The sequence below is a fragment of the Eretmochelys imbricata genome, chromosome 7 (assembly GCF_965152235.1).
Source record: "Eretmochelys imbricata isolate rEreImb1 chromosome 7, rEreImb1.hap1, whole genome shotgun sequence".
NCBI classification, from domain to species: Eukaryota; Metazoa; Chordata; order Testudines; family Cheloniidae; genus Eretmochelys; species Eretmochelys imbricata.
In genome coordinates this window covers 35,448,385-35,472,033 of record NC_135578.1, presented here as the reverse complement: position 1 = coordinate 35,472,033, position 23,649 = coordinate 35,448,385, and the positions used below count along the sequence as shown (strand labels likewise).

The 23,649-nt window shown below is 42.0% G+C and overlaps 1 protein-coding gene across 1 annotated transcript in view; it reads left to right on the top strand.

The window, feature by feature from the left end:
- FBLN2 (fibulin 2) overlaps nucleotides 1-23,649 on the top strand; it is a 190,688-nt gene that overhangs the window by 159,290 nt on the left and 7,749 nt on the right. The window contains exons 9-15 of the mRNA XM_077821960.1: nucleotides 1,365-1,505; nucleotides 9,278-9,412; nucleotides 12,942-13,079; nucleotides 13,417-13,560; nucleotides 19,885-20,013; nucleotides 20,515-20,640; nucleotides 23,384-23,500. Coding sequence (XP_077678086.1) covers nucleotides 1,365-1,505; nucleotides 9,278-9,412; nucleotides 12,942-13,079; nucleotides 13,417-13,560; nucleotides 19,885-20,013; nucleotides 20,515-20,640; nucleotides 23,384-23,500 — 930 coding nt within the window. The remainder of the gene's footprint in view (nucleotides 1-1,364; nucleotides 1,506-9,277; nucleotides 9,413-12,941; nucleotides 13,080-13,416; nucleotides 13,561-19,884; nucleotides 20,014-20,514; nucleotides 20,641-23,383; nucleotides 23,501-23,649) is intronic.

Below are 23,649 nucleotides of genomic sequence, written 5' to 3'. Positions count from 1 at the left end.
TTCTCTCGGGGTATCTGGGTGGCCCTTCCATGATGTCATCTACTTCTCTGGTGAAGTGTCCTTATTTGGTGAAGGTGGTTTTAAGTGTGTTAAGGTGTATACTCATAGTTCTCACCTACCACCCCACACTGGAACCCATAGTGGGTATCAACAAACAACTACAACAATCTGTAACCCACTACTGCCGTCTTTTTGTCCTCTCACTGCAGAGGTGTTAATGGGTCATTCTACCTTGATTGGTCCCTTACAGTATGTACTAACTACTTATGCTAAACAACCTGTTCCACCTTGAGTTTTGCTGTGATGCCAGGAGTTCCTTTCCCAGACCTGAAGAAGAGCTCTGTGTGGCTCAAAAGCTTGTCTCTCTCACCAACAGAGGTTGGTGCAATAAAAGATATTACCTCACCCACCTTGTCTCGCTGATATCCTGGGACCAATATGGCTACAACTACAATGCATATGTGAAATGGGTTTTGTCATGGTTGGTGCTGGGCAAATAGTGTGTTTGTGGGGGTGGAAGAGACAGGCAATCTGTGAATATTCACCTGAATCTTTAAATAAATTTTCACTGGCCTTTTTGTGTTTGCTGTACTGGAACACTTGAATGATCTAAGTTTCGCTGGCATAAATGGCCCAGATCTTCAGCTGACATAAATCAGCACAGCTCCCTGGGCTTTAACACCATCTGAATGTGTGTCCTAGGTATTTATAAACAGTGAGTTTCAAAAGTCACATCATGATTATTCACAGAATCTGAATTTTAAATTTACACATCTGAATATTCACATAGAAAGTGCTTGCACAGTCCTCCAGTCATGGAACTGACACAATGTCCTGTGTCGTACCTTGTCCTTATCAATCAATAATAAATATCTGATCAATCATAACTAACCAACTAAGGTTGGATAGCATCTCCTGAACTCTCACAGAGAACTGTTCCCAATCAATCCAGAGGGTTAATATTTTTTAAAACATAGATTCTCGAATGCTATTGAATATCAGTTGAATCAGCCTAATTCAAGGAAACCCTAGAAATTCCATGAACAAAAACAAGAGGTTAAAATCCTGGGATAAATTATTCCCTATGAATCCTTACTTAAATCTTGTCATGATGGAGATCAGCTTGTTTCAACAATATCAGTGTTGAGATGATTGTCTCTAGGCAACCACGGTAACATTTGGAATCTTAATTGTATCCTTTGCACTGAACATAATGCTCTGCTTAAATTGTAATATGATACTAACATGGTAGCTCCAACACACTGTATTTAAATAGCTCCAATGTGAAAGAAATATTGTATCATTTCAGGAACAAAGCTAACAGAATTCTATTTTTCCCTTTTGGTTGCAACATGTTGATATAGACCTGGATGAGTGCCTTACAGGTGCTCACAATTGTTCCAGAAGCCAGTTATGTATGAACACATTGGGATCATTCTACTGTGTCAACCACAGGGTGATCTGTGCAGAGGGCTTTACACTCAACATGCATAGAAAATGTGTTGGTAAAATGATAGGTGTAAGCCATTCACTGAAGCATCATAATTCTTCATGCTGCGCAATGCATTTAAACCATTTGTGCTAAAAGGCTCTCTGGCCATCTTTGCATATGACATTTCAATGTGAGTTAGTAAAAACACATGTGCATCACTCACTCCATGATTTTTACCATTGTGTGTTCTTCTGCTATTTGGCTTTTCCCCTAGCAATACGTTCTCAGGATGCATATTATTCAGCTGGAAAGCCATAAAAGTTCATGCAGTTATGAAAAGCAGAAATTCAGTTGACAGTTAAATTGGACTAATGTAGCATAGAATGGTCTTGACCTTTCTGGACAGGGTGAATTCTGCTGCTTTACGTTTGGGGCTTTGGCACAGGAGCTTGATAAATGTATCTGATGAAAGGTGCGCAAATTCAGGTAACAAAGCTTCTGTAGAAAATGCATTCCGAAACAATGGAATTTTTGATTCTTGGATTAACCCACAGGTCTCCCACTGATATTATAAGAATAAAGGTCAGGTACATCAACATCTTGTTACAACATCCCTGGTTTATAACCTTCAGTGGGACAATAATAATTTTTTATCACTATTCTGTCATTTAATAGTGTCTTTAAATGTCATTGCTTACGATAGGCTATGGCCTACATTTTAAAAAATTACTTGATTTTCACATACCAAACTAGAGACATCTCAGAGGCCTAATTTTCAGAAATGTTGTGCACTCACCCTCTGCAAATTAGACCCTCTTAAGGTGTCTAGAGTTAGGCATCCAAAAATTGAAGCCCTGGAAATCACTAATGACACTTGAAAATCACTACCACCTGTGACGATAATATCACTTGTAGACATGTCATTATTTTCCTTCTCCCTTCCCTTCCTTGACTGTCCTATAATTTTGTTTATAGCATCATGTACTGAATCATGTTCAACCCTGCAGCATCACAGCTTTGCTCTTTTCCTTTCCTCTAGTGCTCTGTGATCTCATTTTATTACTGAGCATCATGCGGCATGAAGCAGGAGGGAGCAGGCAGGAAAATGTCCCAATAAATAACCATGTCAAAGTTCAGAAACAGGAATGCAAACAAATCTACTTCCATTCTGGCTTTTCAAATGTTCCAATATGGATTTTTTTCTAGCTTATTTTTTTTTAAATACTGATTTTTTATTTATCTAAATATAATAGTTTAGATTAAACAATGAAATGATTAGCACAAGATCACTGGGAGGGAAGGATATTTTAGGGTTAAAACACAGAACTGGGAAGCAGATGTTATTCTGTGCTTCACCATGTTCTTCCTGTGTGCCCAGGGCCACTTTTTTCAGAGTTTTTTCATGCTTTTTGTGTATATAAAAAGATCTTCTACACTTTCCACAGTATGCATCCGATGAAGTGAGCTGTAGCTCACGAAAGCTTATGCTCAAATAAATTGGTTAGTCTCTAAGGTGCCACAAGTACTCCTTTTCTTTTTGCGAATACAGACTAACACGGCTGTTACTCTGAAACCTTTTTTCAGAGTGCTGAGCACTCAGCAGCTCCCAGAGCCTTAATGGAGGCTGCAGAGTACACAACACTTCTGAAAATCAGGTATGTTATTTAAGGAGCCTAAAAGAAATTTTGGAGCCTCATTTTAGGTTCCTACACATGAAATCTTGGTTATGTCACTTTGCTTCAATAACCTCATCTGTAAAGTAATGGACAACAGTATTTTCCTACCTCACACAGGAGTGGTTCGAAGCTAAATTAATGAATGTTTTCCATTGACTTGTATAACCCTTTGCAAGGGTATCCCAGGTACTATAATCATTTTCACTTTTCAACATCCTATGACTTCCCCCCCAGCTGACATAAGTAAAAGATACAATAGCAGTTTTGAAACACACTTAAAGTGTTTTTTATTAAAGTGATGCACACGTGTAAGGAAAAACTCTTTTGTGAAGCAAAAAAACTTCCCTTGTTCCCTGGCTAAATAATGAAGTCATGTATTTCTCTGCTACAGTTCAGATAGCTGTGCCACAAGTACTCCTTTTCTTTTTGCGGATACAGACTAATACGGCTGCTACTCTGAAACTTGGAATAGGTACACACTGAATATCTGCTTCCTGTACTTGCACATGTCTTTACTATACGTGCTTGGAGAACATTTGCCATATTTAACATTTTTCTAACTTTTCTAGTCAAACAGAAAAGCCACAAATATATTGTGGTTTCTAATTTGTTGAGCTGCCATTTCAGCCTCTCACTACAGCCATGTTTCCCTAAAGAATCCTTTGCAAGCTAACTGCTTTTGTGCTCCATCTTGAACAATTTGGGACCAATAAACTGTGTATTTAATACTGTGTCTGCAAATTGTTTTAATTTTTTTAATATCAATATGTATGTATATCAGGGAGGGGAGGGACTATCTGTACACTACAATAGAACAGCCAATGTATTGTCTCTTGAATTTCCTTGAGTCAAATTGTAGCAGATTAAAATTCCAGGTGCATTCAAGAGCAGATTTCCAGAATTCCTGAAAGTCAGTCAGGCACACAGAAGAGCCAACAGCTGTTTAAATGGCATGCAAACAACTCCTCTGCTAAGCTTGTTTGAATGCATATTATAATTTCTTTGCTCTTGAAAGCTCCATGTTTACCAAAGATAAGAATCAGGTGATGAGGTGTGTTTTTAATGGGGTTGTTTCTATTGGCAGTTTAAAGTCTGATTCATCTCTCTCTCTCTCACACACACCCAAACACACATACCCATTGGCTCCTTTCCATGTGATTCACTCCTATTTACATGTGCAGAGCACAGTATGCCATTATCTTTGCTATTTCCCATCCAAACTTTTTCCCCCTCCCTGAGTACACAGTAAGTGGTCACTTTATTTATGCACCACAGGGACTGCACACAACCAGAACTACGAAGAGGTGGGATGGGTAGTTGCAAAAGGAACAACCACTCTAAATAAAACAGATGTGTTCTATAAAACAAATTTGAGCTGATGTAATTTAAAGAGAGAACAGAATTCTTGAGCAACTATAGAACACTAAAAAACCTGCACTGACCATTTACAAGATTGTGTAAAAATGCTAATTTACTGTACAATTATATAAAACAAAGCAAAAAAACAACCCCAACTAAACTGAACAAACAAACCCAAGAAAATCAGCAATCAGGTCTTTGCCAATATCCCTTTGCAGCTAAGGCAGCTTCTGAGACACAGGAAACTAACACTGATGTCATGTGAAGTTTCCTATTTTAAACAGTAGTTCCAGGGGAAAAAATAAGTGTTGTCCTATGATCACACACACAACTTAGCATACAGCTTCAATCTACTCATCGAGGGTGTTTTGACTGATGACAAGAATACTGAATTGTTACTGGTAGCAACGCAAACCACTTTTCTGTTCCTAGCCCACAAACACATTTCAGCAATGCTTTGGATCTCTGAAAGAACAAATAAATAACTCTATCATTCTAATCTGTGATATCTTTCCAAAGTATTTTTCTTGCTTTCTTTGCAACTCTCTCTTTCTCCCTTACTCTTGTGGCTGTGAGGTTTTTTCCTTCCTCCTGTTTTTCTGACAGCTTCTGACTGAAGCTGAGACAATATTTGGTCCAACAGCAGGAATTAATTTTATCTGATTAGTGAAAACCTGGCTCAGATTTTCCAGTGCTAGGTCAAGCACCTTACAGATGTGATGAGTGGTTCTCAGAGTACTGAGGAGAGCAGGGTTATCAACCACCCCTAATTTTATAGATAATCCGTAAAGGAAGAGAGATTGGCCTGGTCTAAAAAATATATTGGGCAAGATCCTTGTGACCACTCCATCTGCTTTGCATCATTCTGGTAGCAGCAACCAGTGTTAAAGCTGGCTTAATCGTCCCCTGGAGGATTCCCCCAGGGTAAGTGAATCTTTGGGTGGTACAGAACCACCATAGCAGCTCTCTTGCTAGCCCTGGTGCCAGAGGGCATGTCTGCAGGAATAGCAGGGTAGGTGCATGGTCAGGGCATACCTATGCCAACAATCCCAAAATGCCAGAACGGCCATGGGAATTCTGGGGAGTTCTGAGGCTTCTCTAGTTAGTGCCAGCATTCTGGACCTGTGCAAATTGGTCTCCAGATCCAGAAGCAACAAACATACTAACCATCACTACCCCTTCCCCGCTCTGCATTTGCATGGAGCGTAGCTAAGCCATTTTTCTGTAACTCCTGTTCGTATGTGGGGCCTGATCCCTCTCCGTTCCCACGCAAGGGAGATGAACAGATAGGACCATGTTTGTTGAGCAGGCTGGAGGTTGACAATTCTCGTTTTGGGCCCTTATCATGGTTTTGATTTTTTTTTATTCTACATCAAAACAAAACCCAACTTTTTAAACATCTTTGCAAAAACAGAATTTTCTGAATGTTGTGGGTACTCTAGAACCTGGTGGTTAGGACTCTGCCTTGGCATGGGGGAAATCCAGTTCAAGACCCTGCTTCGCCAGCTTCAGAGCAGAGTGTTTCATGCCAGATCATGCTGATTCAGGCAGAGCGGGGATTTGACCTTGGGTTTCCTACATCCCAGGCTAGGGCCCGAACCACCAGACTACAGAGCAGGGGTGGGCAAACTTTTTGGCCCTAGGGCCACATTGGGTACAGAAATTGTATGGAGGGCTAGGTAGGGAAGGCTGGGAGATGTTATGCCTCCCCAAACAGTGAGGCGTAGCCTGGCCCCCTATCCAGCCCCCCCCCCCGAACCCCTATCCCCATCCAACCTGCCCCCCCTGCTGCCCACCCCTGACTGCCCCCCGGGACTTCTGCATCCTATCCAAACACCCCTGCTCTCTGCCCCCTGACCATCCCTCGGGGATACCCATCCCCTATCTAATCCCTCCTGCTCTCCAGCTCCTGACCACCCCCAGGACTCCCACCCCATCGAATCTCCCCTGCTCCCCACCCCCTGACTGCCCCCCTGGGGCCCCCCCACCCCCTATCCAATCCTCCCTGCTCTTCCTGCCCCATGTAACCGGGGGGGATGGGGACGTGGGGAGGGGGGTAAGAGGGCTCAGTCCTGTCCCTGTGTGTTTCCCCTGCTCATTTGGCTGCTCTCCCTGGCAGTCGGGCAGGGCTCGCTCCCTATCTGGGCTTGGCTGCTAGGGACGGGGGCCAAGCATGCTGTGGGGGCCCTGGCTTGCTTTTCCCCTGTCCCCAGCAGCAGGGCCCAGGCCCCATGACCGCTGCCCTGCAAACACCCTCCGGAGCTCCTCCTGACCCCGACCCCCTGACTGCGCCTCCTTGGAGCACCAGGTCTGGCAGCTCTATAGCCGTGCCATCTGGCCGGAGCTGCAGCCATGCTGCCCAGGTGCTGGGGGAACTGTGACTGTGAGGGAGGCAGGGTGGGAGAGGAGCAGAAGGGGAGCGGCCAGGGGCTAGCCTCCGCCATGCTCACTCCACTGCCGGGGAGTTGGGCTGGCTCCTCCGCAAGCCTGTCCTGACCCCGCTCCCTGGCTGGAGCTCGGGGGCCAGAGGGAAGGGTCCTGCGGGCTGGACTTGATGTGCCATAGTTTGCCCCCCTCTGCTGTAGAGCATAAGTAGCTCTCTTAAAACAAACAAAACAACTTTTGATGAAGACTTGATCAAAACCAAAATGTCTCTGCAAAAGGTTTTGGCTTCAGCAAAATTTCATTTAATTGACAATATTCCAGCGAGCTCCACTTGTTTGTCCAGGGTCGAGGAATTTTTGAAAAAAAAAATGTAATTTGGACAAAAATGGGGGAGGGGGAAATAATATTTTCAGAACACTTTTTTGGCAGAACCCACCTAACCCTTTCCTTAGAGGAGTGACACCCGCTAACAGTGTGGAGTGTTTCAAACATTGTCCACCTGCCATGCTGTGATATTTTGTCCTTTAACAATGTGTACAGAAGTAGCTAAGTTCACATGATACACTATGATATCATCTAATGTGTTTATATGAGAACATTTTCTTTGTCTCAGAGAAACTGTAGCAAGCTAAGAGTCCAGATCCAGAGCCCATTGAATGGAAAGACTCTGACTGGATTTGGCCCTAGAAATTACATGCCATAAATGGCTATTTGTGGGAATAGTCATTTAAAATTTAAAAATCACATCAAATCCATTCAAGCAGTTTTGGTTTTTTAAATCAAGTTTTATGAAAATTTTGAAGCCTGTCAATGAAGTGCACACAGGAAATAACTGTGTAAACCATGCACACTTCATGAGCCTAATGCTGCAAACCCATTGTATGCGGGAAGTTGCATTGAGCTCAGAGAAAATTCTGCATGCATAGGGCTTGCAGGATTGTCAAAAGGGTGCCCAGTTGATGGTACTTAACTGCAGATGCATTGTTAGGGACTGATCTCCTCGCTTTGGAAAGTCAGCATGAAGCACGTGAAGAATAACAAATAAAAATATAAGAAATAAACCGAGAAAGTCCAGTGAAACTAAGGCCCTGTTCCTGCACAAACTTACACAGGTGGCTAACCTAATGCACATGAACAGTTCCACTGGGGCTGTTCACAGGTGTAAAGTTACGAACAAGTGCGTGCAAGATTGGTGTCTAAAATTTTTGTCTGTGGCCCTCTTCCACTGCGACCAGAAAAATCAGCTTTATAAATTTTGTAATATCTGCTCGGGTTTTGGGGCTTTGCAAGGTGATGGTGTGACCCAGGCTGTACGTATCTGGGAACCAGGCTCTTTCACCTGAATTTTTGAGGCTTCATTAACACAGTGCTAGTTCTGATGCATGCTGAGAAAATAGCTTTGGGCAGGAAAGCGTGGTGACTGACTGTAGTTGATGTGTTCATATTCCTGTTTCGTGCAGCTTTTAATTGACTTCATAGTTTTAACTAGAACTGTGTGAAAGTTTAGCATCTCAGGGAGAGTTCTGCATGAAGATTTTCTTCCTTTGTCTTTCCATTCCATTTTGTTACTTAGGATTTTTTTTTTCTTCATGAAATTTCCAATTTTCACTTTTAACATATTCAGAAATCAAACTGCCTGTTTTTTAGTCTGAATGGATTTCCATAAAAAAATATGTCAAAATTTATCTGTTCAGAGATTGCATTTTCCTTTCTAAAATAGGTACCTTTTTCACTTGAAATGATCCAACGTTTAAGTGAAAGCATTAAATTTTCCTGTTTTGTACCTCCTCCTCATGAAGACTGATCACTTGAATTGAATTTTAAAAGCTTTATTTCAGCCTTTTGGATTCTCCTCTTCCCTGCCCCATATTTTCACAAGATTATTGTTTTAAAAAGTGTTCAACTTCAATAGGGGGTATCCCCTATTGAATGTAAGTCCATTAGCAATGTGAATAACCTCAAAACACAGTCCCTGCTATAGTTCATGCATGCAGCTGTGGTATATTTGGCATAAAGCAGTAGGATTGATAACCTGAGCTTTGAAAAGCCTTTAATGAGCAGGAAGTCTGAATTCTCTTTTTGTTCTGTTAGAAGCCATTAAATGCAAAGTTCATTATCTAACCTCTACTGGCTTTGGTATCTAATCAGTTCTGTCCATCCCATGTCCTTGATGAACACATCACTCACTGTGAATTCAAAAGGGAAATAAAAAAGCTACCTTTAATTCTCTTCAGCTGCTCTACAGCAACAGAAACCCTAACATAAAATGTCCTCAGTCAAAATACTGAAGCACAGTGCTACGTAAACTTGCTTTTGGAAGAAAAGTTTTAAAATGAGCCTTTGACTCTTTCCTAAAGAGAGCAGGAAGAGGCAGCTTTCTTGGTGTATGTGAGCCTCTGAATTATCTAACTGCTTCTTCTTGTAGATATTAATGAATGCGTAACAGAAGCGCACACCTGTAAGCGAGGAGAACACTGTATTAACACAGTTGGATCATTTACATGTCTCCAAGAACTCAGCTGTGAGCCAGGCTATGAACTTAAGGATGGTGAATGTGTTGGTAAGGCAAGCACTTTTCAGTCTTTCATTATGTTTGCTGCTAAACTCTTCTCATGTAAGACCAGGGCTTCATGTCCTGACCAAGGTTATCAGAATCTGGCTTGTAGATATTTATTTTTTGGCAAGCTGCTAACATCTAATTAGTTGTAATTATTCGAAGGGAAGAGAAAGCGGGGGTATGAATAATTTTTTATGGTTGCTGCTTAATATTAAATAGATGAGAGAAAAGCAGAGGTCACCACAAAAAGAATTGTTTATGCCAAAGAGGCAGGTAAAGCCAATTTCCCACAACACTTTGGGTTTTTTTTTAAACTGTTGTTCCTAAAACAGGTTCATCCCATGGTTTGTAATAGAAATATTGCTGCATTGCCCCATAGCCTGGGGTCCTTGTTTTATCCTCCCACAGGAAAACCTCTGGGAGGGGGAGGGGAAGGAAAACACAGTAAGCGGAATGTTTCCAGGGGTGTGGGTGGGAAGGGGCAGGGTTAATTACACCCCCAAAGACGTAGATGGTCAGACCACACCTTACAGATCCCCTGAGATGCATAGTGTGCCCGTGCACTAACTGCTAGTCCCTTGTAGCTCTCCAGTGGAGCCAGATGATTAGGGACTTCTCAGCTGAAGGCTGCCCCTGGCTGGCATCTCCCAAGAAGGGCAGTCCCCAACACTCAGGGGGCTCCAGAAGAAACTTAATATCGTAACTGAGGAGTTGATAAAACTGTGAAAGGGATTTAAAAACCTCATAGTTCAAGGCTTAAGCCAGCCTCCGTCAGGGATCAGGATGAGTCTTCCATGGGGAAAGATTATCCCAATTCTGCCTACTGTGGGGTTCCAGCACCTTCCTCTGATATATCTGGTGCTGGTCATGGTCAGAGACAGGATACTGGACTAGATCGACCATGAGCATGATCCAATATGGCAATTCCTATGTTAATGCAGCCTCTGGCTGTATTCAGTTTTTTGGAGCATTTTCCGTGGGGGTGAGAATGATTCGGGTTCTTCTCATCCTTCCTGCTCCTTGTCCAACCCTATATACGGCAGCCCAGACCAATGGAGAGTCTGCTACAGGCCCAGGTCCGTGGAGACCATGCAGCACAGGTGGCTGGTGTGTGTGTGTGAGAGAGAGAGAGAGAGAGAGAGATGGGGGATCCCTCTCTCCTCAATGTATGAAGGTAGGAGTTATGTCCCCACCAGTGTTCCCTCTAATTTTTCCCACACATGTGCGGAATGAATTTTGTTATGTGCACCAATATGGAGGTGATGTGTGACACGGCCGAGGGGTTCTGAGTGTGGGAGGGCGCTCAGAGCTGGGGCAGGGGTGTGAGGGCTCCGGCTGGGGGTGCGGGCTCTGGGGTGGGGCGGGGATGAGGGGCAGAGGGTTGGGGTGGGGGGTAAGGGCCCTGGCTGGGGGTGCAGGCTCTGGGGTGGGGATGAGGGATTTGGGGTGCAGGCTGCCCTGGGGCTATGGCGGGGAGAGAGGACTCCCCGCAGCAGCACCTGGGCTTGGGGGGAGAGGCACCTCTCCCCGCCGTGGCAGCTGTGTGATTGGGGCCGCGGGATAGGTGCCCTTCCCACAAATGCAGCAGGTCCAGGGCTGGGTTTGGGCGAGGGGAGGGGCGCCCCTCTTCCGGCAGTGGCACAATGGGGGCGGGGCTAGGTTGCGGCTGGGAGAGGGGCACCTCTCCCTTGGCCATGGCATGTCCTAGCCAAGTGGGTTCCCTGAGTGCTTGCACCGCACTTAATAGTCTGGCTTAAAGGGAACTTTGGTCGCCACTCCATTTTTACTCCTGCAATTTCCCAAGGACTTGAATAGCAGTTGGCCTTAGTGTAGCCCTGAGGATTTGGCATACAGCAAACATTTTAAGTGATTAGTAACTGAATTCCTACACTGTAAGTGAACCAGATATTTAACTGTAGGTAGCATATGTTTGAAAAGACTTAATAAGGGCTAGATTGTGGAGTCCTTGCTCACCTCGAGGGAACCTTAGCTCCACAGTTTGGTCCTAGCATTTATTAGCCTTATAAATTAGTTACTATTTATTTATAATCCTTCTTAATGGTTTATAAAATGTATAAAGCAGGTTTTTAAGTGGCCCTTTAAGTGTGACTCCAAGGGCTAAAATTCCAGCATCTCTGTAAGAATTAATGTCTAGATATCGCTACAACTACTTTGCTTTGGCAGTTAGTTTTATGCTATGAGATACTGAGTCTCCATTGTTTTTTGATACCTCATCTTCTTTCCGTAGTAGAAAGATTTGACAACATAGTACCTTCTGGAAGATGGACAACCTTAACATATGAGAGAGACAAGGTGGTATGGTAATGCTTTTTATTGAACCAACTTCTGTTGGTGGAAGGTACAGAATTTCTAGCTACACGGAGCCCTTCTTCAGGTCTGGGGAAGGACCTGAAGAATAGCTCTGTGTAGTTTGAAAGCTTGTACCTTCCACCAAAAGAAGTTGGTCCAGTAAAAGATATTACCTCACCTCATATCCTGGGATAAACACAGCTACAACAACACTGCAAACAACTTTAACATATGTCTCTTGCTGATACTTACCGCTATGGGAATGACTCCAAAGGTTCTGCAAGCTTTCTCCTACCTAAACCATGGATTTTGAGTTTGTGCCTCCTTTTTTTTTATTTGCTTTCCTGGCAATATTCTAGCAAACGAGGTCACCAACAGGAATGTTCACAGAAACAGCAAATTATAAGCTAATATTAGAAAATACTCACAGAAAACGAGTTTTGAGCTTGTGAATGTGAATATTTACACCAGAAACCTCATTATACTCACCCACTCAGGGAAATGAAACTATTCCATGCGATCTCTATCCAGTCAAAACTGACCAGCACAGCTTGAATTTTGAAGATTGAAATCTCACAATAAACTGCTAATAAACAGACCAAAAGTTAAATGTGGAAGCTATTTGGCAAATAATGTCATGTAAGGAATAAATTGGAAAAAATTGTTAGCTGCTTATAGACCGCAACAGTCATCAATAAATTATTGGCTATTTCTTATTTGTTCATTGTTCTCTCTCTCTCTCTCTCTTACACACACACACACACAAACAGAGAGAGAGATTTTAGCTACAGTTTTTATTCTGTAAGAAGCAAAATGTCCATCTTGCTTTAGAAATGGAGCTACTAGTCCACACAAAACATACACTACATCAGTGTTTCTGTGGGTTTCTTAGACCCCGATCCTGCAATAGGATCTACACTGGTGACTTCAGTGGGACTCTGGAGATCGTGGGGCCTACATGCATGGGTCCCATTGCAGAAATGGTGCCTAAAAAAATGCAACTGCAAGATTCTGAAGCCTGTCCATGGGCAGGAACAAACAACTGTACTCACTGATTTTACAAGCATGTTTTCGGAGGCGTTTTGAAAATCTGATACTTCATAACCGCATTTTGGGGCGGGGGGGAGGAGGAAGGAAGGAAGAGGGTTACAAATTATTTAACAGGATTAGAAAAAAATATGGCAGAATTGATCACATATTGTTTCTTTATCTTTATTAATAGACATTGATGAATGTGTGAGAGGAACTCATACTTGTCAAGTAAACTTTGTATGTCAGAATACCAAAGGATCATTTTATTGTGAATCAAAGCAGCGATGCATGGAAGGATTTTTACAAGACCCGGAGGGTAATTGTGTCGGTAAGTGTGATTACAGCAATACATTTCTAATGTGTGCAGTAGCACTGAGCAGACTCCTGATACTGTTACACTGTTCAGTGGCTGTACATTGATCGTGTTTGATGTTCCTTAAATTTTCACTGAATTTTGTCCAAATGTTGCTGCTCTTTTAAAAATGTTATATATTGGAATTGCATACTGTGAAGTTTTAAAATGCAGGCATAACTGATTCTCATCAGCCCCTACATAGATTACATAATAAATCAAAATCAAAATGAAGGAAAAAAAGTGACAGCTGGAACAGAAAGAAGCAGATTTAATATGAATAGCTAATACTAACCCACTTTCTCTTCCACAGATATTAATGAATGCACTTCACTTCCTGAGCCGTGTAAGCCTGGATTCAACTGTATCAATACGGTTGGATCGTACACTTGTCAGAGAAACCTGTTAATGTGCAGCAGAGGCTATCATTCGAGTGAGGATGGATCTCGATGTATCGGTAAGGATCAGACTCCTGTCTGCAATTGGGTGCTCTGTTAAAGGAAAAAGCTTATCTCAGTTCCAAAATAGTTTTAGAAAACTTTCAATTGTTATTACTGCATTCCAGGGGTAGGAGAGTTTAAAGATTGGCTTGATGATGATGTCTAAACAGCCTGTTGGTCAGTACTGACTATGTTATGTTATTATTAATGCCTGAATACTGTAGTTAGTTCCTTTTGGTGACCTTGAGTGAGCTTGGTTTTGCTTGCATCTTGTACCTACTAGCTTTCATTCTAGATTCTGTCTGACTCAGTGGTTAGTCCCAGCCTGACCATCAAAAGCTTCACACTCTGTTATTTCATAGTATCTCACTGTGGACGGATATGGTGTGGGGTAATAACATACTGCATAAAAGAGATACTGTGAGTGCATTCATCAAAAGAGATAAATGGGCAGATCATCTTTACAGCAGTGCAAATGAAATTCCTAGTTATTTTTCTGTTGTCCAAATTCTCAGAATAAGTCCGAGTCCTGACTTCTTTGTTTAAAGAAGAAGTGCACATATACCCAGGGCCAGATTCTCTGTTGCGCTGCACCTTGTGCAGTCTCTTCCACCTGTACAAAGTGGGCGTACAGTGGTATCCAATCAGATTTGTAGGATTTTACACTTCTTTTTGCATTCAGTTACTGGTGTAAATGACTACATGAGATGCAAGAGAGCAAAGACTGGCCTACAGCGTTCAAACAAGAGTGAAGTTGTGTCTTTATGAATTAAATATGTTTTGTAAATGTAGAAAATAGGAAACTATATTTGGAAAGAAATGAACCAATAAATCCGAATGCTGTTTAGGACCAATACTACAAATATCCATTAATTATCCTTGCAGTGAACAGAGAATGTGAAAAGAACAAAATCAGCCTTTCCGTGAATTTAGGGGAGGGATGGAAAGAGTAAAGTCCCATTCGTTTATTTTCTGACTTTGCTCATAGCAAGGTTTAATAAACTGTGAAAGATAGAGGCTAAGAAAGAAAAAGGCCCCAGCAGAGTGCAGTAGTGTGGGTCCAGGACATATGTCAGATGAGCTTCCCACCTTCAGCATTACACGTTGCCCTACATTACCACCACGTATCTGACTTCTGCACTACTATCCCCAGAGTGTCACAGTCCTATCTCAGGGCCTCTCCTTCTGCCCCTCCACCCCCACGAACATGATACAGTTCTGTGGTGACCTAGAATCCTATTTTCAACGTCTCCGGCTCAAGGAATATTTCCAACACACCTCTGAACAAAAGAGATCTTCCTACCAAGACTACAAAAAGAAGGATTCTGGGTGGACTTCTCCTGAAGGTCGAAACAACAGACTGGACTTCTACATAGAGTGCTTCCGCCGACATGCGCAGGCTGAAATTGTGGAAAAGCAGCATCACTTGCCCCATAACCTCAGCCGTGCAGAACACAATGCCATCCACACCCTCAGAAACAACTCTGACATCATAATCCAAAAGGCTGACAAAGGAGGTGCTGTCGTCATCATGAATAGGTCGGAATATGAACAAAAGGCCACTAGGCAGCTCTCCAACACTACTTTCCACAAGCCATTACCATCTGGTCCCACTGAGGGTTATCAAAAGAAACTACACCATTTGCTCAAGAAATTCCCTGAAAAAGCACAAGAACAAATCCGCACAGACACACCCCTGAAACCCCGACCTGGGGTATTCTATCTGCTACCCAAGATCCATAAATCTGGAAATCCTGGACACCCCATCATCTCAGGCATTGGCATCCTGACAGCAGGCTTGTCTGGCTATGTAGACTCCCTCCTCAGGCCCTACGCTACCAGCTCTCCCAGCTATCTTCGAGACACCACTGACTTCCTGAGGAAACTACAATCCATTGATGATCATCCTGAAAACACCATTCTGGCCACTATGGATGTAGAAGCCCTCTACACCAACATTCCACACAAAGATGACTACAAGCCGTCAGGAACAGTATCCCCGATAATGTCATGGCAAACCTGGTGGCTTGTCCTCACCCATAACTATTTCACATTTGGGGACAATGTATACCTTCAAATCAGCAGCACTGCTATGGGTACCCACATGGCCCCACAATATGCCAACATTTTTATGGCTGACTTAGAACAACGCTTCCTCAGCTCTTGTCCCCTAATGCCCCTACTCTATTTGCTCTACATTGATGACATCATCATCATCCTCTGGACCCATGGAAAAGAAGCCCTTGAGGAATTCCCCCATGATTTCAACAATTTCCATCCCACCATCAACCTCAGCCTGGACCAGTCCACACAAGAGAGCCACTTCCTGGACACTACAGTGCTAATAAGCGATGGTCACATAAACACCACCCTATACTGGAAACCTACTGACCGCTATTCCTACCTATATGCCTCCAGCTTTCATCCAGACCACATCACATGATCCATTGTCTACAGCCAAGCTCTATGATACAACCACATTTGCTCCAACTTCTCAGACAGAGACAAACACCTACAAGATCTCTATCAAGCATTCCTACAACTACAATACCCACCTGCTGAAGTGAAGAAACAGATTGACAGAGCCAGAAGACTACCCAGAAGTCACTGACTACAGGACAGGCCCAACAAAGAAAATAACAGAACGCCACTAGCCATCACCTTCAGCCCCCAACTAAAACCTCTCCAACGCTACAAAGCCCGTTGCCAACTCTGTCCCCATATCTATTCAGGGGACACCATCACAGGGCCTAATAACATCAGCCACATTATCAGAGGCTTGTTCACCTGCACATCTACCAATGTGATATATGCCATCATGTGCCAGCAATGCCCCTCTGCCATGTACATTGATCAAACTGGACAGTCTCTATATAAAAGAATAAATGGACACAAATCAGATATTAAGAATTATAACATTCAAAAACCAGTTGGAGAACACTTCAATCTCTCTGGTCACTCGATTACAGACCTAAAAGTTGCGATTCTTCAACAAAAAACTTAAAAAACAGACTCCAACGAGAGACTGCTGAATTGGAATTAATTTGCAAACTGGATACAATTAACTTAGGCTTGAATAGAGACTGGGAGTGGATGGGTCATTACAAAAAATAAAGCTATTTCCCCATGTTTATTTCCCCCCGTCCACCCACCACTGTTCCTCAGACGTTCTTGTCAACTGCTGGAAATGGCCCACCTTGATCATCACTACAAAAGGTTTTTTCACCCCCGCTCTCCTGCTGGTAATAGCTCACCTTAAGTGATCATTCTCGTTACAGTGTGTATGGTAACACCCATTGTTTCATGTTCTCTATGTATATAAATCTAACCACTGTATTTTCCACTGAATGCATCCGATGAAGTGAGCTGTAGCTCACAAAACCTTATGCTCAAATAAATGTGTTAGTCTCTAAGGTGCCACAAGTACTGCTTTTCTTTTTACATCTCTCTGACTCCTCCAAGTGGGGAGATGGTCAAGTTTTGGGCTCAGCCTATGGACTGGGACTATTAAAAATAACTAGATGATGGTTTAGGGTAAGAATGGTTGCTGGTACAATTATAAAGGCAGATGAGTTGGCTGATTTTGATCAAGAGATGCACTCATCTTTCCTCCATTATCATTTAGCAAGCAGGGAGATACCCCAATAGACACGAAGAGAAAAGGAAATGCTCCTGACCCTCACAATGGAAAGCATCTACACTCTAGGATGGATCCCCAGCTGGTGTAAATCAGTGTTACTTCACTGAGGTCAACAAAGCTGTTTCAACTTATACCAGCTGAGGCTCTGGCCTGGCAATAGTTTTTGAGATTGTGAAGCTAGTATCGAAAGAGGACAAAGGCTTTTCAACCCTGGATTAGAACCACATGTCACTTTTCTACAAGGTGACAGCCTTTGGTAGGCAGCTGCGAAGTCCCAGCATTAGTTTAAAAGGCCTTTGTTTTCAGACCAGTATCAAAGTTGACTTGTGATGGCTAGTGCTTCACTATCGTTTGAGTTTCCAAACTGGTGGCCTGAGAAAAATGGGCCATTTTCTTTTCTTTTCTTTTCTTTTCTTTAGGAGAAAAAAAAAACATTACTCATACATGGCTGGGTTGTGTGGTTATAGGGATGAGGTAAGGTAATATACTGCAATTACAGATGTTACTCCACATTTTTAATTTAAATAATTGGTGCAGTTTTTAGGTCCAGGTATAAGAAAATTCATATGGTAGCTTGCCACCTCTAGAGAGTGTCGGAATCTGCTTTTCTGTTTGGTTTGGGGAAAGAAATGTTTCATATTAATATGACCTATGCCACATGCAAGCTCTCTGCCTCCGGCTCAGTGAGCTGTGCCTCTGTTTTCAGTCTAAATGTTTTAGTATGGTTGCTTTAAATAAGGAAAGAGTATGTAGAAGAAAAAAGAAAACCATGTGGTTCCAATTTCCCCTTTCTATGATAAAATCCATTTCTTTAGGGCATTGTGATGGTTAATTGGACTTCAGATTAACTCATAGTAATAGAAATAGATCATCTGGACATCTCTGCAGCAGAACTGAGTCTGTGTGGTCATCTTCCTCTGTTTAGAGACTTTATCTGAACGTGTTCTTTCTTTCTAATTCACCAGATCAGTTAGTAGCAACCACCCCCTTACATTTAATAGAAAAGTATTGTAACTATATTGAAATACGCACCTCAGACTGAATAAAGTCCTAGACCAAATTAAGGGCAGGGACTTATACATTGGAATATACAATTTCTAACAAACAAATGAAATAATGGCACAAATGAATTCACTGCAAATAAAATTGCTAATTTGCTGATTTAAATCTGTGTTAAAGACTCCCTTTTCCTAATGCTTGCTCTGATCTGAAAGAAAGCGGAGAGGCAGCATTTCAGCAGAAATCTTTCCCCCTTCCAGGAATTCTTTCCTGGATAGGTTTTTCTGCAAATCTAATGCCTGTAGTCGTTAGAAATATGTGAATCTGTGCCAAATAAGAACTGAACCAAACATGAAGCCACATCTCTCACCACATCCAAATCAATTTGAGGTCTGTATAAGTAATCCTTGTGGGTCCCTGGCTCCCAAGAGACCTACCACAGCAAGCATCCATGTAGAGGCTCAGAAAATGTCCATTTTTTTTCCTGAGCAGACTTGCTATCTCCAAATTTCATAGAGCAAGGTGGAGTGGGACCATCCATTCTTGGGTCCCTCTGGAGTAGTCCCAGAATCTATGAATTTGCATAGAGTAGCCAACTAGAGCACAGCAAGGAGAGTTTCAGGTCTTAGACTGCCCTCCCAGATGACGTTAAGCAAAGCCAACCCTATTGGCAGTTGGGGAGAGGGAGTTAGGATGCCAGAGGAATTGAAGAGGTGGATATGGAGGAGGGGGAAGGATCTGATGGGATGGGAAGAGGCAGAATTCAAAAGGTTCAGATGATCAATAAGCTCTTAAAATGCTGGAGTGTTATCCAAACCAAATTGCTGAACCTTGTCCATCATAGAGGAGAACAAACAGATGTTTGTTTGATAGGGCTTCATCTTTACTTGCATTGTGGATCCTACCAGCCTGTATTAAATAGACTTTTATTCTCATCTTGGAACAGAATGGGAGCAGGGGAGAGACCGAGATTAGTGACCTGTAAATTGGAAAGGGGTGGGCAGGTGTGTCAGGATTGGATTTTGGATCAGATGGGGATAGAAAATGGGGTAGTGTCAAGGATTGGTTTGGGTCATAGCAGAGAAGAGGATCAGGTTGGGGAAAGAGAAGAATGTAGAAAATGGAACTTGAGTTAACAATGCAAGTAGAGGTAGGAAATTTATTTGAACCAGAAATTAGGTCCAGCTTGGCTCAGGAGATGAGCAGAAGTTTGAGATGGTTCTTATTTTGCTCTATCTCATTTGCTATAACATGCTGACTCGTAATATCAATATGTATTGATCTAACAACATCGGAGAATGTCACTATAAAATGCTGTTGATAAGCAGGTTTAAATGGCATGGTTTGAGCTCAGTAACCAGAAATTTTGCTGTGAGCTAACTGTGGGGTAACAAGGGAGGTATTCATGGTGTATGAAAGCATTGTTTTCTTTTCCAAACAATGTACTATTTTGCAAAAGTTTGATTTAGAGGAGCCCGGCCATACATGAAGCCATCTCTGAGAATAACAGAGCAGAAAAAAATGATTATTTTTCCTGACACAGGAAAGATAAAGTTAAGTGTTTCTGTTCCTTTTTATTCTTTTACTTGAAACTTCTCTCAGCGGTGTGGCATTTCTTAAACTGTGTCATTTAGTGAATGCCCACCACTTTCACCCCCCCACACACACATTTTAAAGTAATTGATGTTTTTTCCTGCTATAGACGTTGATGAATGTCAGACAGGCATACACCGCTGCGGAGAGGGACAGATTTGTCATAATCTACCTGGAGCTTATCGCTGTGACTGCAAGATGGGCTATCAGTATGATGCATTCAACAGAGCCTGCATTGGTATGTAAGGCACAGAGCAAGCAGAAACTACTGATTGATGATCCATCGCAGTGTTTAGCGCTGTTGTTTAGTGTGTAGTTATTAGTTCTGCTCTACAGTAGCTCAGAAGAGGTAATAGGATTGCTTCCCCAACTACCTTCCTTCATTGTGACCGTCCTCCACCATTCTTCTGTATCATTATGGAGCAGATGTCCTCAGTGTAGCTCAATGGTAGGTTATTGATTGAGGTCATCTGCACAGTATTTTTCTCTGGGTTAAATATCTTCTGCTGCAGAAATGTATCTTTCTGAAAATCTTCAGTGTTCTGGGGAATGCACGGGGATAAAGCTTTTTATATGCTATGATCACTGTATGCCACTTAGAGTACAAAGCCAGACAATGTAGAAAACCAAGGTTGCAGCATTTCACGCTGTAGAGATCGATCTCTGACATCTTTAAAATATCCTCCCATGTCTCTCTCGAATCCTGTGTTTTCCCATTGTTTGCTTGTTTTGCTGACAGATATAAATGAGTGCTGGAATTACCCAGGACGACTGTGTCAGCACACCTGTGAGAACACTCCTGGGTCTTACCATTGCTCTTGTTCATCTGGTTTCCGCTTGGCCTATGATGGGAAGCACTGTGAAGGTACTGGACTGCTTTCCTTTCCTTTTAAGACAAAGTTTGCACTGGAAGAAGAAGGACTTTAGGGGAGGAGGTTTGGGTGGCATTTGATACAAGAACCCATGATTCACGCATGCTCTGAGGCTATGCAAACACTAAAATTTCACATTCCGAGCATCCTTAGAATGGCTCTCAAACTGCAATGTGGTTAAGGTATTTATTAAAGTTGCAATATGTATGTAAAGCTTCTCCGGCATCATTACATCCCCTACTTTCTATCACCAGGGGTGGTAGGTAAGGCAGGTCATTTCTACTAAACAAGAATGAAATGCTGAAAAGCCATTATAAGGTGACAACACAGGGTGCCTCTTTCTTGTGCCTTTGGACTTTTTCTCTCTTGTCTTTCCCCCTCCCTGTCAACTTCTTTCATAGTTTTGTCCTCACCTTTGTGGTTACAATATTTGCAGGTAAAGAAGTAAGCTGACTTGCAGTTGTGAATCTGTCTTTGTTGTTTAGCAGCTGTGCTTCCTCTCCGCCCAGTAGCAGGTTTTCCTACTGTTTCAGGTAGTTTCAGTAACTTTCAGATTATGATCTGGGAACACGTAGCAGCACAAGAGACCAAGAACATCAGGGTTCTGATGCATTCTGAGGAGCTCTTCTAGACTGAGTGAGCCTCTCCAGTAGTTATGCATGAGCTTGACACATTCTGTTTCTAGAGCTAATCTTTTCGGTTAGAGTTGTGCAAATAACTGATTTTTTTTTTCCCAGTTCAGTGACTGAACTGCAAAAAATGTTGCAGGTCAATGCAAAAGAAAATTTTTCTATCAAACTGAAAAAGTAAAAACAAAACCAAATTATCTTCAGGTCAAACTAAATATTTTGTTCGACTTGTAGTGTCTAACTGATGGATCGATGTGTTGATTATTGATTCATTTTGTAGGCACAGTGGCTGATAAAAGTTCAGCCCCCTGAGTGGCTACAGCCTCAGGAAGATTATTATCAATGTTATTGGAATGGGGGACCCAGGGAGCACACAAGAAACTGCTATTTATCACAAATCCACTTAGCAGATAACTAATCCCACAGCCACTGAAATACAGCTGTAGATAGAGAGTACAAAGTGTTTAGCCCTGTGACTGGCATCACTCACATCTCCTGCTGGGGAACCCCGGAGTGTCAGTAATCATCTTCCTCCTGCTCATCATCACCCTCTTCACCAGTGGGTGTCATCCAGACGACTTGCAAGGCATGCAGGCTGGGACACAACTTTTATAATGTGTTATACTGACACCCACTGGCGTTTATACGTATTTTAACCCTGTTTTCCTTATCTGTACTTCCACTCCCCACTAAATCTTGGGTGCCCCATTTTTCGTAGGCTAACTTTCCCTTTATACTCATTAATATTTATGTCCCTCAACCACCATAACAACTTGTGAATAGCACATTGCTGTCACCCCATGTCTGCAAAAATCCCCAAAATGTTACAACCAGCTTTAACTGGCATGTTACACTGTTAGCGGATACATTACAATACACTTTTCCCCAAATATCAGCACTTAGCACAATTCCCCATACAAGGTTATTCATCAGTCAACTAGTTGATGTGAGGCCCTGTTTGGGCTAAGCAAAATATCTTACAGGCCTAAGTCTTGTAAGCCCCATATTACAACATTAATTAATACTTATATTTCACCTCTATATCCTAAGTATACCTGATATATTTTATCCTTTGCTACAGAGACAAAATTAAATGTTTCGTTTTCTTTTCAGGGTTTTTAACTTTTAAAAAATAACATAGAAGGAGAATTCAAAATGAAAAGCCATTTCAAATAGAAAAATTGAAATGCTTCATTCTGAAAACATCAGAATGAAATGTTTTGATTTTTTTCACAACTTTTGTGATTTCTCGGTTTCAGATTAAACAATTCAGTGAATTTGACCCAAATTTGCTAAATGTTTTGGTTGACCCAAATCTGCTTTGGTTTAAAAAAAAAAAATTCACCTGAAAAATTTCTCCCCACTCCACTTGGCATATTGCTGTTCATTTTCTCTTTCTGAGTTATTCAAGTGGATGTGAACAGCCAGTTATAGGAGATAGAATCGACATTTGAACTAGTTGAAATTCTTCAATGAAAAGGTTTTTCTTCAATGTAAAATGGCTTTTCAAAAAAATTAAAATTTTCTTCCAACATTTTTTGGATCATTTGAAACTTTCCAAATTTTCATCAAAACAAAAAATTTCAAATTGAATCAAAATAGAAAGGATTTAGTTTCCATTTTCTGATCTCCTCCCTCTCCCCATTTCTTTTCCTATATGCCTCTTTTCCAGAGGAGAAAGGGGGGAATAAAAGGAGAAGGAAAAAACCAAAAGAAATGAAAACTTAACTCTTTTTGTTTAGATTTTAATCAAAATCAAAATGGATTAAAACAAAGAATTATGCAATGACAAATCATTGAAAATTGTTTCATTTCTTTGAAATATTTTTATTCATTTATTTTGCAGAAACGAATTGGCATTTTTCACCAACTCTAATATATTAATTATATTTATTATTATGGAAGGGCTATTGTTCCTCGTGCATCAGGCCATAAGCCAATCACTAGCAAAGAGGGCTAGACAAAAATTTCTCCTGTGAGCAGATTATTCCATAATTGTGTATGTTCTCCTGAAGAATCTGGTTCTAGCTCCTGTCAGAGGCAGGAAACTGTAGTAGATACTGTTCTTCTCCAGTGTAGCAATACCTTTGTTTATTTTTGGATACAGATGTGAATGAATGTGACAGCACTCCGTGCAGTCAGGAGTGTGCCAATGTCTATGGTTCCTACCAGTGTTACTGCAGGCAAGGGTACCAGCTAGCAGAAGATGGCCATTCTTGTAAAGGTATGGATGCTGTTCATGTCGTTTGTACTTTTTGCACGTTGCAGGGAGTGTCTAAGGCTCTGAAATTTATGCCCTGCTGCAGTGGCCACAAAGGGTTGTTCCAGCCGCTGGCAATTACTGGAGTGTAGCAGTGCACTGGGCATGTGCAC